General features: G+C 36.5%; 3 protein-coding genes across 4 annotated transcripts in view; 2 read left to right on the top strand and 1 right to left on the bottom strand.

Moving 5' to 3' along the window:
• The window catches only part of MKLN1 (muskelin 1), a 121,820-nt gene that overhangs the window by 49,922 nt on the left and 51,156 nt on the right, over nt 1-20,742 (bottom strand). For both annotated transcript variants that reach the window (XM_043463734.1, XM_043463735.1), the window contains 3 exons: nt 20,220-20,332; nt 8,674-8,886; nt 1,029-1,250 (listed from right to left, as the gene is read on the bottom strand). In XM_043463734.1, coding sequence (XP_043319669.1) covers nt 1,029-1,250; nt 8,674-8,886; nt 20,220-20,332 — 548 coding nt within the window. The remainder of the gene's footprint in view (nt 1-1,028; nt 1,251-8,673; nt 8,887-20,219; nt 20,333-20,742) is intronic.
• On the top strand, nt 10,468-10,956 carry LOC122438916 (transcription factor BTF3-like). Its single transcript, XM_043464235.1, has one exon. The coding sequence runs from the start codon at nt 10,468-10,470 to the stop codon at nt 10,954-10,956; it is 489 nt and encodes a 162-aa protein (XP_043320170.1).
• Nucleotides 16,540-17,012, top strand: LOC122438650 (40S ribosomal protein S20-like). Its single transcript, XM_043463737.1, has one exon. It carries the CDS (start codon nt 16,604-16,606, stop codon nt 16,961-16,963), a length of 360 nt encoding a protein of 119 aa, XP_043319672.1. The 5' UTR covers nt 16,540-16,603; the 3' UTR covers nt 16,964-17,012.

Below are 20,742 nucleotides of genomic sequence, written 5' to 3'. Positions count from 1 at the left end.
AAACCAGAGGATCATGTTAAATGACACTATGATAAAAATCAGTCAAACTGAGAACATGGGAAATTCCAAAGCACACATGAGACTTACTTACACAAATAAGCAGTATACAGAGGGGGAAAAAAAAGGAAGGGGGAGTATTCTCATGGAGATTAAAAGAAATTTCAGAGTTATTAACAACCAAATGCAATACACAGACCTTTTCTGGATCCTGACCTAGATAAACCAACTATGAAAAGTATTTTTCAGCATGGCAGGGGAAAAATGAGTGTAGTACTACACGATATAAAGATATTGTTTTTACTTAGGTTGGGTTTCATAACCATACTACAATTATGTTTTTAAAAAGTCTTCATCTGTTAGTGACACACTATGGTATTTATAGTTGTAATGATATACTGTCTGGAATTTGCTTTAAGATACCCAACACAATGAAATTTAAGAACAGACAAGTAATTGCTGAAACTGGTAAATAAGTACGAGGAATTTATTACACTGTTCTGTCCACTTTGGTATGTTAAAAATCTTTCATAGTACACTTTTAAAGTTTTGTTCATAGCAGGAGCCCATGTTTTCATTTTAACACTTGAAAAAATTAAATGTCTGTATGATGGTTTTTGCTGATAAACTTTAATTCCAATTCTATAAAGTCAATTCTTAATTCTTTGCACTTAATGGAGAGTAGCAGAGGGGAAAATAAGAACAGATAATAAAATCACCCTTCTAGATGCTAAAAGAAAACAGTAAGTTGAAAGGTATGTAAGAAAGAGAAATAGTTACAACATATAAGCAGTGAAGTCAGTCATAAAAGTGCTGAGATAACTACTTAGGAATTATTAGGCTGATAGGAAATATAATTAGCCAACAGTTCACTGATAAAGGTAGTTTTGTTTTTCCTTATCATTGTCAACACTTATTTATTTCTAATGAAAAGTTTTGCTCTCTTACTGAAGAATTAGATCGCACCACTTCTTTTCCTATTGAGAGATACATGACAAAATAACATAAGACAATGTACAGAATATTCTTACTGAGTGGAATAGCATGCAGTGTCCTATCCGAGACTGGATGTCCTCAGGACCAGCATTACAGGAGTCCTCTCGAAGAAGTTTCCAGGTTTGACATTGACAGTTGAAAGCAAACAATCCACTGAATTGTGGTTCACTGGCTCTGCTGTCATCTACACTGCCATTACATGTCAAAATTCTACCACCAAAGGTGTAGATCATGTGTTTTTCCGAGTCCATACACATCTATAGAACAAGGCAACAGGTTGAATAGCTTTAGACTGTTCCTGTCATGAGTTAAAATTAAACCAATGTGTGCAGTTTTAGAATCTAAAAAAAACTGAACATTGTCTTAAAACACCAAATACCATCTGATTATTATATGCACTTATTAATTTATTAAAATCCTGCTCTGCTCATCACGTGGCAGAGATTCTGGATGGATTTCAAAATATCTTTCCAGGTTTCCTTTTTTTTTCCCCCCGGTGAGAATAAAATATGTTGAGTTAAGGAGTTTTATGCTTTCTCAAGCTCCATAATTTTTACCAAATCAACCAATAATAATTTAGTTACTGATTTAATACTGAACATACTCTGTGGGTAAACAGTGATCATATCCTCCTTATAAAAACTCTCTTTTTTCCATCCTAGTGCATGCATGCTAAGTTGCTTCAGTTGTGTCCAACTCTTTGAGACCTTATGGACTGTAGCTCGCCAGGCTCCTTTGTCCATGGGATTCTCCAGGTAAGAATACTGGATAGGATTGCCATGCCCTCCTCCAGAGGATCTTCCCTACCCAGGGATTGAACTCACATCTCTTATGTCTCCTGCATTGGCAGGGTGGGTTTCTTTTCACCACTAGTGCCACCTGAGAAGCCCTGTCCATTCTAGGCAAGCATTCTATTCCTTTTGCTACCATTTAATAAAAGAGAAGATATGTGAATAAGAATGATGTAGCTTATTCATCATTTTGCATTTATTTTACAAAATTCTCCCAGTTATGTTTTTACCAAAACAACATATGAAAAGACATTTGCAGCAATCCATCTTTGGGCTGACTTCTATGGTATGATGAATCTTGCCTCCTTTTAACACAATATTGTAAATTTAATTTTCTTTGAGGTACATCAAGCAATTCATCTTCAAAAGCCAACCCTGACTCTTCCATTCTTTCAACTCAAGATTGTTTTTACAAAAATCTCTCTGGGAAAACAGCCATTGGTCACAGGACAATAAATAAGAAACAAATTCTATTTCAAAGAATACATAAGTACAAGTTGGTAACCAGAGACTGAATACAAGTGGCATTTATGCTTAAATAATAAATTGTATACATAAAACATCTATTTTTTGTTGTTGCTAGAGCCCACTCCAGTACTCCTGCTTGGAAAATCCCATGGACATGGACAGAGGAGCCTGGTAGGCTACAGTCCATGGGGTCACAAAGAGTCAGACATGACTGAGTGACTTCACTTTCGAGCACAAATACTAGGCACTATACGTTCAGTTCTCTCCTATCAAACTACTTCTGCTGTTTATCTATTTTTGGTATTGTGTTTAATTAAAAAACTAAATAATTATAAAGCTTATTTTAAAATTAGTATTTCATCTTAAAAAGAAAGAATTCTAGTCTAGCACCTCCAAATCTTTACCTACCACTAAAGATTCACTCACTTGCCATTTCCCAGGTTTCTGGCAGACTTCTATAAATTAAGGTGAAAATCTGTAATTCTCAGGGGTGAAATCTTGAGAAGCACGGTTCAAAAACTACGGTGTCAAAGTTTTCATGCCCCTGGCACTCAGAAGAAAAGTGATCCTATGCTTTAATCTTAAATGATTATATCATGAAAAGCATTATATCCAAGCAATCCAACTATATCATGAAAAGCAATCCATACATTGCTGAGGGACACACATAATGTGAGTGTACTTTCATTTTCTTAAGTTCACAGATTCATACTCATTTTGTTCAGTCTCTGTTATCTAGCCCTTATGGTTCTACCTCATAAGACTACAAGGGCATTTCTCTTTCCTTTGGGGGATATTTAACTTTCTTTTTGATATGGCTATTCTCATCTGTTATCAGAGAAGCATAGACATCTTTATTTGGTAGCTCTTTCTTGCACAGCAGGCCAAACTCAAAGACAGAGGAAGATACTGCAGTAGCTTGATGATTCTTTCTCATATCTTGAACAAACAGGACACAAAATAGAAATAATTTTATTCCTTCAGCTTGGTTGTTCCCTGTAAGATACCTAGTTTCAATGAGGGTCGATCATCAGATAACAAGTTTTAATCACTCCAGGAAACTTTGCTGTTCATCAGTTTATGGTTCCCTTTTAATTTTTTATCTCTGTAAAATGTTTTGAAACTCCAATGGCTTATTATATATAATCCACAGTATCTCTTCCCTCAAGAAATCTTGAGTCTACTCTGTCAGGATAGGTATTTAAATTTTAAAATCAAATAAATAATGGATAGCCACTTATTCCTCACACCTATCCCCAATTATTTCTTAATTTGGAAGTATCTTATTTTACTTCATCAAATGAACACAAGGTTGGTTAGGGTTAGGGTGGGTTCAAAATTAATCTCCTCCTCACAAAAGCTGAAGACATTATTATAAAGCTTTCTAAGTAGTGTTGTCCAACCCATTACCCTACCTCCCAGCAACATCCAAAAATCCTCATGTTAAACTGATTCTTGTGTATGTTGTGCATTTGTGCTCAGTCATGTCTGACTCTTTGTGACCCATGGACTATAGCCCGCCACTTTCCTCTGTCCATGGAATTTTCCAGGCAAGAATACTGGAGCGCATTGCCACTTGGTCCTTCAGTGGGTCTTCCTGACCAAGGGAACAAACCCACGTCTCTTGTGTCTCCTGAATGGGCGGGCAGCTTCTTTATCAGTAGTGCCACCTGGGAGTCTGATCCTTGCTTACCGTCGAAGGTGACCAGTTTTCTCTCTGTAACTTACAGGATTTTCTTTCTTGATTCTGAAATATCATTAAGGAAGTATTGAGGCAGGGATATTCTTTTTTTCATTTATCCCTGAGCTGTAGTAGGAGTTTCTTTCATTCTGAAAAGTATCTCTCTTCAGTTCTGATAATTTTCTTTATTTTTACCTTGAGTGGGTTTTTTGTTTGTTTATTTTTGGCTTCCATTCTCTTTCTAGAACTATCAGGTGCATATTCAAACTTCAGGTACTTTCCTTTGTTTAATTTTTCTCTCATAATTTCACAGAGAAACTTAATAATTTAGTAACCATTTAGAGGTGAGGATGTCCACATTGCTTTTTAATCTATTTACTGAGATTTTTAAAATTTCACTATCAAATCTCTAATTTATAATTTTTCTATACATTTCCTTTTCATGGATGCAATAGCCTCCTGAATTGCTCTAATCACTTAATCTTAAAGATGTCTTCAGTTCACACTACAAGCTGTTTTTAAGTCTTAATTTGTTGAGTTCAGTATCTCATGTCTCACAGTATTAAATTATCTTCAAATATTTGGATTTGGGCATTACTGTTTTAGTCTTCTTCGCATCTGAGAACCCTTATTCATCTGCCTGTTGCATATACAGTCTACCTCAAGGGACTGGGCAGGGCAAGATGAGACATAATGCTGTGAAGGGCGCTGCAGCAGCTCTCCAGTGCTTTATCTGGCCAGCTCCAGTGTTCACATTGAACACTTGACCTGCTAATAATGATCACAGTCCAGTGCTACTCAGACTGCAAACTGCCCAGCTGCTTCATCCCCAATTGATCATGTACTGTTTGCCCCAAAATACATTTTGAGACTCAAGTTGCTGTTATCTTATAGGTTGTGGTTTATTTTGGTGGGATCTAATCCTACCTGCCTTTTAACTCACAGGAATTCCCTCAAATATTTTAACTTCCCTAAGGGCAATCTTTCTTGTTTTTCTACACGATTACTAATGTATTCTCTTGTCATTTCACAGGATGCTGGGCAGGAGGACGGTAAAAGTGTTCAATGATCCACACTGATCCAGGGAGAATGTCAGTAGGCTGAGATCTCCAATCTTGTGACTGAAGTTCCTCCTGTCATTTCTTGATTAGCTCATTTTACATTTTCCAGTACTTTATATCAAGCCCTTGGCTCATACTATCTTTTCTTTGAAAACCTTCTAGATACTGTCTCTTAGCACTGAATGTAACTACAGAGAAATCTGCTACCAGTTTTGTTTTACCTCTGGATCATTTTGTCTAGTTGCCCCCAAATGGCTTCTTTATCTTTGAAATTCAATGTCACTAATACATTATCACAGTTGCATTTTTTAGAGTTGAATGCCTAGGGCAATTTTCTGACTATAACACATCCTTTCACACTATGTGGAACAGGCTTCCTTCTTGAGGAAATTCTTCTTGAATTTTATGTATAAATATTTTTTCTGTTCCATTATTTTGGTTTTCTTCTTTAATGTGTCCAATAATGTATATGTTGGCTCTCTTTTGCATGTCTTTTCCGTCTGTACTTTCCTAGCTAGCTGTTATATTCGTACTTGCTTTCTTTATCTGCTTTTTGTATTTCTTATGACCCTCACCCAGTCTTCTTTATGCTCCTTGTAAACTAGTGAAGTTTACTATATTTTTCTTCAATTTCTTCCCTGAGATTTACCAGGCCCAGTTTCACCTGCTCCAATTATTTGGCCATCTCATCCACATTCTTGAATGTACACCTTGTAGTTTTCTTCAGAATTTCAAGTTTCATTAAGTCATTTAATTTATGTCAGAATATTGGAATATAATTTTCATCTGCTGTTAGCATGAAAGAAAGCTTTTGCTACTGTTTTACTTTCACTGTTTTCCTTTAGAGTACTTCACTAAAGATCTGTTTACTACTGATTACACTGTTTACTACTTACTAGTTTTTCATATTTAAATAACATTTCAATATGATTTCCCATATTTAACTGAGCTGAATTTCCCTGCACCAGATAATACAAGATTCCTATGGAGGTATGATATTCTTTCTCAAGGACTTCCTCCTCTATTTCTAATGAATTGCATGGCTTCTTCAAAATATGGAGCTTCTGTGAAGCCATGTCTTCTCTAACTGAACCTCATCTGGCTTAGGGAGCTCTATCTTGAGCCTTGAGCTCCCCCAGTTCCTTCAACGGACATGCAGAACAAGTCACTGTCCCTACTTGTCACGGTGTTTCCATACCACTTATGGGCCTTGCTGGGCATTTTCCACATGGTGAAAAGTCAAAGTGAAAGTCGCTCAGTCGTGTCTGACTCTTTGTGACCCCATGGACTGTATAGTCCATGGAGAGTGTATAGCACTCTCCAGGCCAGAATACTGGAGTGGGTAGCCTTTCCCTTTTCCAGGGGATCTACCCAACCCAGGGGTTGAACCCAGGTCTCTGACATTGCAGGCAGGTTCTTTACCAGCTGAGCCACAAGGGAAGCCCAACAATACTGGAGTGGGTGGCCTGTCCCTTCTCCAGATCTTCCTGACCCAGGAATTGAACCAGGGTCTCCTGCATTGCAGATGGATTCTTTCCAAACTGAGATATCAGGGAAGCCCCCATGTTACTTAACTGATTTCCCCAGTAGCTGCAATGGGTTCAATTTCTGCTCTGCTCATGACACTTCCACTAAGATGTACCTCTGCTAGGCTTCCTCTGCATCCCCAGTTCTCCCCATTAAATAGTTGTGAGCTTCAATACAGCTTCTGGGTATTCCAGTTGTTTCTGGCTAAATTTACAAGGAATTGGGAGTTGTGGGTTTTCTTTGGCTTCTGGTTTTGCTGAATATGTGACTTGTTTTGTTTTCTTGCTTTTTAAAAAATCTTTCTGTTTGGTTCTCATTGTTCCTGAAGAATCACACAAAGCAACAATATGGAAAGCTTCAGAACTAAGCTGCCACTATGTCCTTAGGAAATCTAAAAGTCTTTGAATTTTAATTTTTTTAATATGTTAAAATTTAAAATGGCAAAGTAATTTTTAAACATATCTTCAGGCCTCCAGCTTTCTCACGATCCTCTCAAATTGAATGTTAAGTGTCACATCTTAAAGTGTTACAAACAACTCCAAGTAATTCGTGGAGTCGGTTCCAACTTATAACTCTGAATTTGCATGAAACAGAACAGAAAATGCATGCCAGTACATTGTGTTAATTGTTCAAGGTCACAGAAGTAGCTATTGGCTGAATCAGCACTGCAATCCTGGTCTCTTCACCCCTAGTGTCCTGTTAATAATATCTAATGAGTTAAAAATGAAGCATTATTTAACAGAACCTAGGCTTCAGGTGACATTCTATTTTACCAAAGTCAAGAGAAACAAAGGCCCACACGAGCACAACATATGCGATATACTCAGACTACCCCTAAGTTATTCTTTTTTTCAACCTGTAAAAACATAAGCCTCTTTTAGAAAATATATTTGGAACAAGTTGGAAGAAAGTAAATTGTTTCCCTAATAATGTTATCTGTTGATGTTCTATTTTTAAAAGATCAGAGCAAATCTAACTTTTTTGGAGCTCTTATTTTCTACATGAACAACACTGAGTATGTCAGCAAGAAAGTGCAAAGTTTCACAGAGATGGGTTATGTATAGCCAGCTCAAGTTACAAATTCAATCTGGGGAGCACTCTCAAGACTAATGTTTTTTATTTTCCACCCACCACATACTCGGTAGGCATATAAGCCACTCCCCTCACCGTTCTCCTATAAAATCTACTTGTTAATATAAATATGGCAGGAGGAAAGTTTTAAAGAATTAACAAAAATTGGTAAAGAAGCAGTAGATAAAGACTTTGGTTTTAATGTCTAGATATTAGACATAGATTATGTCATAAATTCTAGTACCACCCTCCAATTTCTCAAGTACTGATATAATGCTTTGTTCATTAATAGTATTATAGATTTTTTAAAAAATATTTTTCTTCCCCATACTCTAAAAACTTTGGACATGGGCTGAGCCAAGCAAAACTGCCTACTGAATTCAAAGTGGTTACTATTTAGTCTGAAGTAGTACTGACCTAAACTGAACTGATACGAAATAAGAATTTAAAATAAAAGAAAGAATTCAAAGACAGTGATAACAGGGATGATGAGAGCTATACACATACTGATATCTAAATGGTTTATGAGACTGCTATATGTAGTCTTCTTGTTTACAACATCATTATATGACTTCTACTGGTCCTGAATTTAAACTTCATCTAGTACATGCCAAATTCTTATCTATCTTATACTGAGTTTGTGATTATACACAAAAGTAAATATATTGTACTCACATTGGAAGAAACACTCTATATTTCAAATCCTTGAACTCATTATAAAGTAATTTAAAATTTTTCAGGAATGTAGAATAAAAAATTTTAAATTTATTGTTATGATTTATGAATACCATAGAACTAAATTTGCTTTTCTTCACATGTATTGCTCCATGTACTCTCTATAAAGTTTGCAAAGATTAACAACTGTGTTCTGAGATCTTATTACTTTATTTTGTACCAAATAAGAGGAAAAAAAATTTAAGGAATAACTTTAAACTACTGAAACAATAGTATCTTTTATTATCTGTCATAGGTATTTGTGGTAGAAATCACTAACAGAAAACTCAGCATAACATCTGAAACTCAAAGAGTAAGAGAGCTAAGCACTAATTAATTCCACCATATAGTTATCTATGCACCAAACCTGATGATCAAACACTAGTTTCGGTCCTCCATCAGCAGCAGTATCCTCACTGAGTAACATCCATGTGTTTGTGTCAATGTCGTAACGATAGAAATCACTTTTCAGAGATTTGCTGTTCCTCACAGAGGAATCCAAATAACGCCCCAAAGTGTAGATTTGCCTTCGTTGAATGTCAATGCACATTTTATGACATGATCTAGCACTAGGACCATTCTGTGGAGAGCAAACAAAAACAAAAACAAAAAAAAAAGAAAGAAAAAAAATTCAAAGAATAAATAACAGAAAACAAAATTAAATGCCTCTTTTTGCTGACTTTCATGAACAAGTTTGCTCAGAAACTTGATCAAGTCCAACTAATATATGTCCAATATTAGACTTAAGTCTCTATAGAAAAATAAAAGAAGCAATAGGAGACACAAATCTTAGCTTAGAAATGTTTAAACTATCAGGAAAGATGAGAGCAACTATTTTCTATTCTATGGCACTCTGTTTATAACACTTACATGGCTTCTAATGTACATTCCATTACATTTTAGTCATTTGTGTACAGGGCTTAATTCTTTTGTACATGTCAATCTACTCAAAGACACATTTGGTTTTTCAAAATATTTTTGTACACTTCATCAGAATCTAGCATAAAACAGATACTCCAAGAATATTTAGAATTTCATAACTGGTAGTTCGGAACCTTAATAAAACTTGTAGTTTGATGTTCTCCTTTAAAAAATAAAGACACAGAAGCTCAAAGAAGAAAGATATCCTCCGGAAAGTAGGAAGCTAGTGACAGAAGCAGAATGAGAATCCAAGTCTTTCACTTCTTCTTCCACACTTTATATTATATAAAATTGACTCTCCTGACAAGATAAATAATTCAGCTACATTAAACAAATAGGGAACAAAATGAAGAACAGCATATTATCAACAGAAATTAATTAGTTGAGATCACTTGTATCACATGACAAAACAAAAGGTTAAAAAAAAATTGTAGTATAAGGCTAAAAAACAAATTCATGAAAAAAAAATGTAACGTCAACTGTGTAGGACTGGATTAGTTGAAAGAGGGAAAAGGAAAAATAACTTGTATTTGTTAAATATCTCCTAAATTCTACCTATATTATTAGTATGTATGCATGTATATATTTTATTTATCCTTGTAACAACTCCATAAGGAAATAATATCACCATTTCACAGAGTCCAAATAGTCTGTCTACAGTCTAAGATGGAGAATCTAAGACCCAGGGTAACCAAGCCAGAATCTACTCTTCCATACTCTTTTCTCCAGAAGATAAAAAGAAACAAAAGCAAAAATATACTACAGTATATGTGGTTATGACTGAGATGGAAGAATTCCTGACACAGAAACAGCAGAGTTGAAGTATAAGGCAGAAATACAAAGCCTGTGAATGACTGACAGAGAACTGAATATAATCTTGCAAGCATTAAAGAACTATTACAGATTTCTAGAGAAGGATACAACATAAAAAAGCAGTATTATAGGATGAGTAATTCAGCATTATTTAGATTAGATATAGGAACAAAAATATCAGACAGGAAAAACAGTTTGACATTCGTGTGAGTATTGATGTTAATTACTATTTTAAGATTATTATTAAATATTTTTGTCAAGGAAAATCTGCAGCAGAAAGGCAGAAATTTTATTTAAGAAAGAATTTCCGCTCTGGCTGCCATGTTGTGCCCCCCACATGTGTGCCCCTAATTTCAGCTGGTCTGCGGGAGACCCCCTGAGCACCAAATCTAATCCCCCAGGGAAGGCCCACTTCCGTTCCAGCAAGATGAAAGAAACTATCGTGAATCAGAATAAACTCGCAAAATGGCAGGCACAAGTGCATATTAGTGGGAAAAAAACTGCTAGCAGAAAGAAGGTGGTTCTTAGAACAGTCACAGCAGACAATAAAGAAATTTCAGTTCTCTTTAAAGAAGTTGGAGGTATAAACAGTATCTCTGGTATTGAAGAGGTGAAGATGTTCACAAACCAAGGAACAGTGATTCACTTGAACAATCCTAGAGGTAAGGCCTCTCTGGTAGCAAAGACTTTCACTGTTACAGGCCATGCTGAGACAAAGCAGCTGACAGAAATGCTATCCAGCATCTTAAACCTGCTTGGCACAGAGAGTCAGACCAGTTTAAGGAGACGGGCTGAGGCTCTGCCCGAACAATCTGTGGATGGAAAAGCACCACTTGCCACAGGAGAGGATGATGATGATGAAGTTCCAGATGTTGTGGAGAATTTTGATGAACCTTCCAAGAATGAAGCAAAGTAAGCCGAGTCAACTTCTGAAGAAGATAAATCTTGAAGAAGTTATTGGGAGCTGCTATCTTATATTATGACTGCTCTTTAAAATTTTATGGATCTAATAAAATCTAGACCTAGTATTTTTAATCCCAAGCCCCAAGACAATGCAGCTCTTCGCATTTTTTGCTTGTATACAATTCATTCTTTGCAGCTTATTAAGCGGAAGAAGCCTGGGGATAAAGTCTGAAACGAAAGTTAATAAAGTTCTTTACCTGGTTAAAAAAAAAAAAAAGAAACAATTTCCTCTGTAATTAAACAATTTCAAAAAGACATATGAGGCAACATATAATGAATCTATGCCATATTTCCTACAGTGTAAAATCTGAAGTTTTAATAGGAGAATAATAGAACTTCTTGCTTTGGTTTAATTAGCAAAAGTGCTATTAAAATGATGAGCAAATTATTTCCTAACTAAGAAGAAAAAAGGGAATAAAGAATAGAAAACAAAAAACTGGGGAACAGAAGAAAAAACAGAGAAAACTAATAAAGTTTTTTTTTCTTTCAAAAAATAACAGAATGATTAACAGAATTGTAAACCAGCAGTAAGGCCAATTTTTTTTAAAGAGAGAGAAAACACAAATTGCCAGTATCAGAAATGAAAGCAGTACCATCAATACAGGCTCACGAGAAACTAAAAAAAAAAAAAACGAAGAACTATCATGAAAAATACAGTAAAATCTGACTAAGAAGATAAAATGGACATATTCCTTGAAAAAATAACATTAAAACTGACACAAGATAAAAGAAAAAATCTGAAGTCATTTTATCTCCTGAAAATTTGGATCCATAATTTTAAATCTTTCTACACAGAGAATACAGCCACACCTATCTATACTGGTAAATTTTATCAAATACTTAAGGAACAACCAGTATCAATTATACAAAAACATTTTCAGAAAACAGAGGAAGAAAAAGACCTCCATTTTTAAAACCTGTATTCTATTCACTCCTAACACATATTTTATGAGGATGACATAACACTGAAACTACACTACAAGGAAGAGGAGAAGTAACATACAGAAGCTAGTACATCTCATGACCACAGACACAAAACATCTTTAACAAAATATTAAATAGAATACAGCAATATATAAAAAGAATATTTCATAACTAAAGGGGGTTTATCTGAAAGATGCAAAGTCAATTTTACATCTGAAAATCAATCAAGGTACTCTGCCAAGAATAAAGGTGATTTCCCTGGTGGTCCAGTGGTTAGGACTTGGTGCTTTCACTGCCAGGGCCCGTGTTTAACCCCTGGACAGGGAACTAGGATCCCACTAGCTGGCAAGGTCAAGAAAAAAAGAAAAGTGAAAGAATAAAGACAGAAAATATACAATCTTAGCAATAAATATTATAGAACCAAGCACATGATAAATTTAACACATACTCATGAGGAAGAACTCACAGCAAACTAGGAAAAGAAATGAACTGCCTACATCTGATAAACAAGGTATGACCATCCTAACTCTAATTTTCCACTTAATGGTGAAATACAGAATGCTTTCCTGCTAAGATCTGAAACAAAATAAGGATGTCCATCCAGTGCAGTAAGACATTTAAAAAAATTCTAAGAGTGGAAACAAAGAAGTTAAAATCACCTCTACCCACAGATGACAGGACTGTTTAAAACTTCCTAAGAAATCAACATAGAACAAAAGACAAACTATTACAAATAATTAAGTGGATTCAGAAAAGTGATGATACAAAAATATTAAAATATCAATTTACTTTAGTATATTATCAGTAAACAAGCTGAAATTTTAAAATGTTTAACTTTCATTTACAACAGCAAGGAAAAGCAAAATACACTGGGGTCCATTTAGTAAAAAAGACCTCGAATCTGCAAACTCCAAATGCTGAGGGATAATGAGTAAGACTTAAATAGATGGAAATTTAGCCCTGTTCATGGATTAGAAGGCTCAGTATCATTAAGACATCAATTATCTCCAGGTTGATTTATAGATTGAACACATATCCAATCATAATTTCAAGAGTGTTAGAAACCAACGATGATTCTAAAATCTATGCGAAAATGCAAAGGACTCAGGTGAGTCAAAATAATTTTTAAAAAGAACAACAAAAAGGTCTTACATTACTTGATCTAAAGTCACACTGGAATATAAATAGATTAAAGGATAATGGGGCAGATCAGAATATCCTAAAAGACAAATATACTTATATACTCCATTGATTCTTGAAAAAGATGCCAAACAGGGAAAGAAGATAGGAAGCGACCAGAACTCTCAAACATTTCTGGAAGGAATGTAAAACAGTACAACGACTTTGGGGAAAGTTTTAACAGTTCCATCAACGGATGCTAAAATAGCAAAAGTTTGATGGTGCTGCTGCTGCTGCTAAGTTGCTTCAGTTGTGCCCGACTCTGTGCAACCCCATAGACGGCAGCCCACCAGGCTCCTCTGTCCCTGGGATACTCCGGGCAAGAATACAGGAGTGAGCTGCCATTTCCTTCTCCAGTGCATGCATGCATGCTAAGTCGCTTCAGTTGTGTCTGACTCTGTGCAACCCGATGGGACAGCAGGCCGGCAGGCTCCTCTGGCCATGGGATTCTCTAGGCAAGAATACCGGAGTGGGATGCCATTTCCTTCTCCGGAAAGTTTGATGAGTAACACAGTATTTTCACAGTCTCAAAATGTCTCCCCTCAAATTACTTAATCATGGAGTAGGAAATCTGGTGAGCACCTCAGATAAACTGATGTAAGGTGACTGTCTCCTGACAGGACATATTGAGGAGGACCTGATGTTCCCACGTGGCATCCCAACTAGAAATGCTTAACCTATATCCAATCCTAGGGAAACATTAAACAGACCCAACAGAAGGACAGTCTACAAAACTGCCATATATTCTTCAAAAATGCCATGGTCAAGAAAGACAGACAAGTCAAGGAACTAAAGGATACTAAAGAAACATGACACTGACATGCACTGCATTATCATGAACTGAGTCCTGGGTCAGGGACAGAGTTGGGGTAACAGTAAGACACCTATAAAGGACATTAAGTAACTGGAGTGGGCAGCCTTTCCCTTCTCCAGGGGATCTTCCCAACCCAGGGATCGAACCCAGGTTTCTTGCATCGCAGGTGGATTTTTTTTACCAGCTGAGCCGCAAGGGAAGCCCAAGAATACAGGAATGGGTAGCCTATCCCTTCTCCAGCGGATGGCCCCATCCCAGGAATTGAATTGGGATCTCCTGCATTGCAGGTGGATTCTTTACCAACTGAGCTTTCAGGGAAGCCTATAAAGGACATTAACTAAGGCACTACTGGGATCACTATCTATATGTGAAAAGGGAATGGGGGTTAAAACAGCACTTCAGGGATCTTCAGGGACTCTATAAAGTCAAAGTCATTTTTATAACAACTGCTGTTGTTGTTCAGTCACTAAGTCATGTCTGACTCTGTGACCCCACGAACTGCAACATGCCAGGCTTCCCTGTCCTTCACTATCTCCTGGAGTTTGCTCAAACTCATGTCCATTGAGTCAGTGATGCTATCTAACCATCTCATCCTCTGTTGCCCCCTTTTCCTCTTGCCCTCAATCTTTCCTGGCATCAGGGTCTTTTCCAATGAGTCAGCTCTTCATATCAGGTGACCAAAATACTGGAGCTTCAGCTTCAGCATTCAGTACCTTCCAATGAATATTCAGGGTTGACTTTCTTTAGGAATGACTGGTTTGATCTCCTTGCAGTCCAAGGGACTCTCAAGAGTCTTCTCCAGCAACACAATTTGAAAGCATCAATTCTTCGGCACTCCGTCTTCTGTATGGTTCAACTCTCACATCCATACATGTCTACTGGAAAAAAACATAGCTTTGACTATACAGACGTTTATCGGCCAAGTGATGTCTCTGCTTTTTAATACACTGGCTAGGTCTGTCATAACTTTTCTTCTAAGGGGCAAGTGTCTTTTAATTTCGTGGTTGCAGTCACCATGCACAATGATTTTGGAGCCCAGTAAAATAAAATCTGTCACTGTTCCTAACAATACTATTTTCACTCTTACTCACTTATAAGTGTATGTGATATCTTCCAGAAGCTACATGACTTGTGATATAGCAGCAGACTGAATTTAGAAGCAGATATAAATCTAGCTGCCTTCTCAGTTCAGTTCAGTCGCTCAGTCGTGTCTGACTCTTTGTGACCCCAAGAATCGCAGCACGCCAGGCCTCCCTGTCCATCACCAACTCCCAGAGATTACTCAAACTCATGTCCATCGAGTCGGTGATGCCATCCAGCCATCTCATCCTCTGTCGTCCCCTTCTCCTCCTGCCCCCAATCCCTCCCAGCATCAGGGTCTTTTCCAATGAGTCAACTCTTCGCATGAGGTGGTCCAAAGTATTGGAGTTTCAGCTTCAGCATCAGTCCTTCCAATGAACACCCAGGACTGATCTTTAGGATGGACTGGTTGGCGCTCAGCTTTCTTCACAGTCCAACTCTCACATCCATACATGACCACTGGAAAAACCATAGCCTTGACTAGACGGACCGCTGTTGGCAAAGTAATGTCTCTGCTTTTTAATATGCTATCTAGGTTGGTCATAACTTTCCTTCCAAGGAGCAAGCGTCTTTTAATTTCACGGCTGCAATCACCATCTGCAGTGATTTTGGAGCCCCCCAAAAATAAAGTCTGACACTGTTTCCACTGTCTCCCCATCTATTTCCCATGAAGTGATGGGACCAGATGCCATGATCTTAGTTTTCTGAATGTTGGGCTTTAAGCCAACTTTTTCACTCTCCTCTTTTACTTTCATCAAGAGGCTTTTAGTTCCTCTTCACTTTCTGCCATAAGGGTGGTGTCATCTGCATATCTGAGGTTATTGCTATTTCTCCCGGCAGTCTTGATTCCAGCTTGTGCTTCTTCCGGCCCTTCTATTCCAGCTGCATTCTATGCAGCCACAATTAAAGAGACTTAGAAAACTATAAAACAGTGCTACTTGACATATGATGCCTGTCTTAAGGAAAAGCATCTATGCAGTTGTTTTAGTTGCATGGTGATCTAGCTGCTTTTTCCACAAAACATGTATTTACTCAAAAGAAAACTAACAATCCAGGTACAGTTATTCAGACATTTTCTGAAAAATAAATGAAGTATTTTACTTTGAAGGAGAACAACTGATAAAATCTGTTGCCAATAATAAAATGTACGTTTTAAAGCAAATTTAGAATTTTAGAAAACTTCTACCTGCCACTGTGATTGTGATACCTTCCCAACACATAAAAGACTTTCCTAATGAGACTGATAGTGATATTAACAAATGTGGTTTGGTATAATAAAACATGTCAACATCTGAAGACCTGACTAACTCACAGAACCAGTATTTTTCAAGTGACCATCACACAAGTAAGAAAACAAGCACAGGAAAAAGACATATTCAAAGAGCAATGCAGACCAGTGGCTCTTACTGAACAGAACGCAAAACACTAGCTGACGGGGTCTCACAGTCAAGAGTGCGATCACCTTTAAGAAGCAAACGACAGCTCTTTGAGGAAGACGCGGTCGCCGCTGCAGCGGAGCTGAGTAGCCGGCTGCTCTTGTTCCTGACTCACCGCTGTTCGCTCTCGTCGAGGAACAAGTCGGTCAGGAGGCCACGCCGCAGCCATGGCCTTTAAAGACACCGGCAAGACTCCCGTGGAGCCAGAGGTGGCCTTTCACCGGATTAGGATCACCCTCACCAGACGCAACATGAAGTCTCTGGAGAAGGTGTGTGCTGACTTGATCAGAGGCGCGAAGGAAAAGAATCTCAAAGTGAAAGGACCAGTTCGGATGCCTACCAAGACTCTGAGAATAACTACAAGGAAAACTCCTTGTGGTGAAGGTTCTAAGACTTGGGATCGATTCCAAATGAGGATCCACAAGCGACTCATTGACCTGCACAGCCCTTCTGAAATTGTCAAGCAGATCACTTCCATCAGTATTGAGCCAGGAGTCGAGGTGGAAGTCACCATTGCCGATGCCTAAATCAATCTTTTTAATAAATCGATAATCAGTTGTTAAAAAAAAAAAAAAAGAAGCAAACGATAATCTGTCAGTTTGGGGTAGAAGATCAGAAAAGAATATGTGCTAGTACATAAAAAGGCTACAATTAAAATACTACTCAAATACTACCACTAAGAATATTAATATTCTTTCCAAGAATATATAAATGCGAGGTCCAATTTTCTTCACATATTTTACGTAAAACCATATGTTGTAAAAGATGACATGCAAAAGAACATACGAGAATCTAGCTGCCTTCCACTAAGCTAGGTATTAAAGATATTTATGAAAATGCAAAATTAAAAATATAATTTGTTTTGAACCGATAAAAACTTATTTGCATATATACATGAACATTTAAAATAATTATTCTAAAAGCTGAGCCATTCTACTATCTTTCAATCTACTACGTGTTATTAGGTACATTACTTAATCTAAATGAATTAAATTACTTGTGTGTGTGTGTGTGATTCAATATTTTTATAGCTTCTACTCCATTTAAAGTTATTACAAATTAATGGTTGTATTTCCCTATGCTGCACAATATATCCTTGTTGCTTAATTATTTTACACACAGTAATTCTGCTTTTTAATTGTATATTATACTTTTAAAAAATATGCACCGAGGTATCATTAAATAATAAAAGTTGTACTTACTGTACTAATTTTGTAGAAAACAAAATTAGATATATGAACCTCTTCAATTTTGGAAGGAATGAGCATTTTGCTAGAGCCATATATCCTCATTCACTTCACTGATGAAACAAAGGTTTTTAGGTGTTTAAATGAAGTAAGTAATAATAAACTATAATAAATCTTAATTCCAATACTGGATAATCAACTTATCTCTACTGACTTGAAAATAACAGAAAATTGTTCTTATCAAAATAATCTACTATTAATTGCATTCTAAATATTACTCAGAATATTACATTAATATTACTTTTGAGGTCCCCTATAATTCCCCTCTCCTGCCAAAGCAGCCACTCTCCTAATTCTGTATTTATCATTTCTTTGCTTTTCTCCAGCATTAACTTTTTATTTAACTTATCTGAACTATTCACTCACTACAGAGTAAGCATCCATGCCTTAAGGAATTAAGAGTTTCCACTGGGAAACAGAAATGTAAACCAGTCATTGTAGTACCCCGCTAAAGGAATGTAAGGGGTTAAGTTGTCATACCAAAGGAAGCTTCCAATTCTGGTTGGGGAAGTCAAGAAAGGCTTCACAGAGGAACTGAAGTGTGAACTGTGTTTTAAAGGGTAAGTAGACATACACTAGGTAAAAGCTGAGAGCATGGGAGGACCAGACTCTGTTAATTCCAAACAGGGAAAGAACAAATTGCATACCAAAAAACACAGGTGAGAATGTTGACTACTAGCAACTAAAAGTACGGCTAGCACAGTCAAATAAATGAGGCTAGAAAAGTAGATGGGGACCAAATCATGACGAGAAATTTGAAGTTTTCACTCTAAGCAAATAGAACTAAGGTAGCTACATTTCTTTATTATTGTTGTAGCTGTTATTACTCATACTTCCCTGATCTATGTCCCTGGGTAGTGCCACGCATCACCCAGTAACTGTGGACTTGATCACATGACTTCTTTTGGGAAAATGGGACAATAACAAATTTAATGACACGCATATGTCTACATCATCCCCCCTGCAGCCTTGCCCCTACATGAGAGTAAGACTCATGCTAGCCAACAAGAAGGTGAGTGGCTATGCAGGGACTATGCAAATAGTCCCAGAAGCTATTCTAGACTAGAGACAGTCAGCTGACTCCCAACACATGAGTGAGCCCAGTCAACCTACAGACTTATGAAATACTTATTATTATATGCCACTAAAGTTTTGTGGGTACTTGTAATATATGGAAGATATTGTGATATATGGAATGCAGTAGATAACTGAAACAGACTGAGACTAATTATGGAGTTTAAGCAGAGATGCTACGTGGCCCAAAGAAAAAGATTTTTTAAAAAGACTATGTTAGTGAATGAAGACTAGGTTTGGAATCAACAAGGGAGGCAAAAAAAGTTTAAGAAAGAAACCACAAAGCTGAAAGGAACAGAGAGGAAAAATATCTGAAACTCAATACTGGGTGCTAGAACCAGTGGAACTTAGGCCTTAATTCAACACATTCAGTGAAGAGAAAGGATTTCAGGATGAATTGTAAACTTCTTGCAAAAACAATTCAGACACAATCAATCTAGATTTAAAATAGTTTAAGAGAAATAAGAAAGGTATCCTTTTAAGATCTGCCTTTGTATTTTTTAGGAGAGAAATGATCATTTCAGAAAATAGTACTTAATACTGAAAAGGCAAAGGCCGTTTTTACAGGGATAATAATAATTTTAAGATCTCTTCAGAAAGATTAAAAAATACTCAAATGATTAACAAAGGAACATACCAAGTAAGCAAGAATCCAGTTTCCTAAGATGAAAGACATAGCACCAGAGTTTTAAAAAATGGCCTTCCTAGATTAAAATTGGTGGCTTTGAATTAAAGTCTTTTCTTCTTCTTTTCATTTGCTGTTACAATTGTTTAACTAAAAACAACTTCTTTTTCACCTTGTAATCTGAAACTGCTTGGATGGAAAAGTACAATAAAAAATTCTACAAAGATATTAAAAAAAATACATGAATATGTACCTTATAGCAGTGTATAATTAATTATATACTTATGTAATTCAAAATCATAAATTCAAGACATTCTACTCGCTATGGAAGTTTTATGTGCATATGCATCAATAGACAGACTCACACATGAATACATATAAACAATTTTAGTTAAAAATAAAATATATATCATTTGTGGAAACTGATAATACAGTCAAATAGTGAGGGGCCAAAGTAGTAAGACAGTGAGGAATCAAAAGCACGTATTTCCAGAGGAAACAAAAATAAATGTACAAAATAAGAGTAGAGGTGACAAGAACATGAGAAAAAAGATCATTTATACAGTTACATTTTAACTAAAATGGTTAAAATCTAAGTTACATTAGATACCAATTTCTATTTTTCTCTATAAAATAGATTTATTCATGTAACTGTAGTTCAAGAACCTGTTATAGAAGCTGGAATGCAAGAATACTTAAGTCAAACTTGTCACCACAAATTCTTCTGCTACCACTGCTGACATACATTAGAAAAGAACATAAATCGCTCAGAAAGAGAAGTGTATGCCCACACCCCTATCGTAATAAAGATGGGTGAGAACTCGTCTGAAAACTTGCCTCTTTCTCAGTGTCTCTAGAGATACAAGTCCACTGGTTCTCTTTCACACTGTACGCCCAGAAGTCAGCAAGATCTTGCGTTCCATCCCAGCCACCAAACAAATAAACAGTCTCTGTGAAAATTAGAAAAATATATTTAAAAAAATAAACTTAAGAACAGAATTTAAGCAAAGGCACCCATATTTAGCCAGTGCTTCTAAGATCATATAAGAAGGTACCTCTAAGTAACCTTAAAAATGAGATTTTTAAACTGGTAACATTCCAAAATATAAACTAGCATTTCCTAAACATAAGCATATGGAAAGGCTGCTGCAGAACCAGTATTTTGAGAGATTTATAAATATGAAGGTAACTAAGAGGCATCCCCTAAGATTCTGATTCCAAAGGTCTTTTGTGAGTAAAAAGAGGCAGTACTTTGACAGTATCCAAGGGGAATCCTGATGAGCAGCCAGTTTAGGATCTTCTGTGTTAGGCCATGAAAAGTTTACATTTACCAGCTTCTCAACAATGCATCTTCAGAGTC

Source organism: Cervus canadensis, chromosome 3 (assembly GCF_019320065.1).
Source record: "Cervus canadensis isolate Bull #8, Minnesota chromosome 3, ASM1932006v1, whole genome shotgun sequence".
NCBI classification, from domain to species: domain Eukaryota; kingdom Metazoa; phylum Chordata; class Mammalia; order Artiodactyla; family Cervidae; genus Cervus; species Cervus canadensis.
Note: the sequence above shows the minus strand (reverse complement) of the source record. Positions and strands in the feature narration are given on the sequence as shown.

Coding starts and splice junctions, on each gene's coding strand:
- LOC122438916 (XM_043464235.1), top strand. CDS start 10,468: ATGAAAGAAACTATCGTGAATCAGAATAAACTCGCAAAATGGCAGGCA.
- LOC122438650 (XM_043463737.1), top strand. CDS start 16,604: ATGGCCTTTAAAGACACCGGCAAGACTCCCGTGGAGCCAGAGGTGGCC.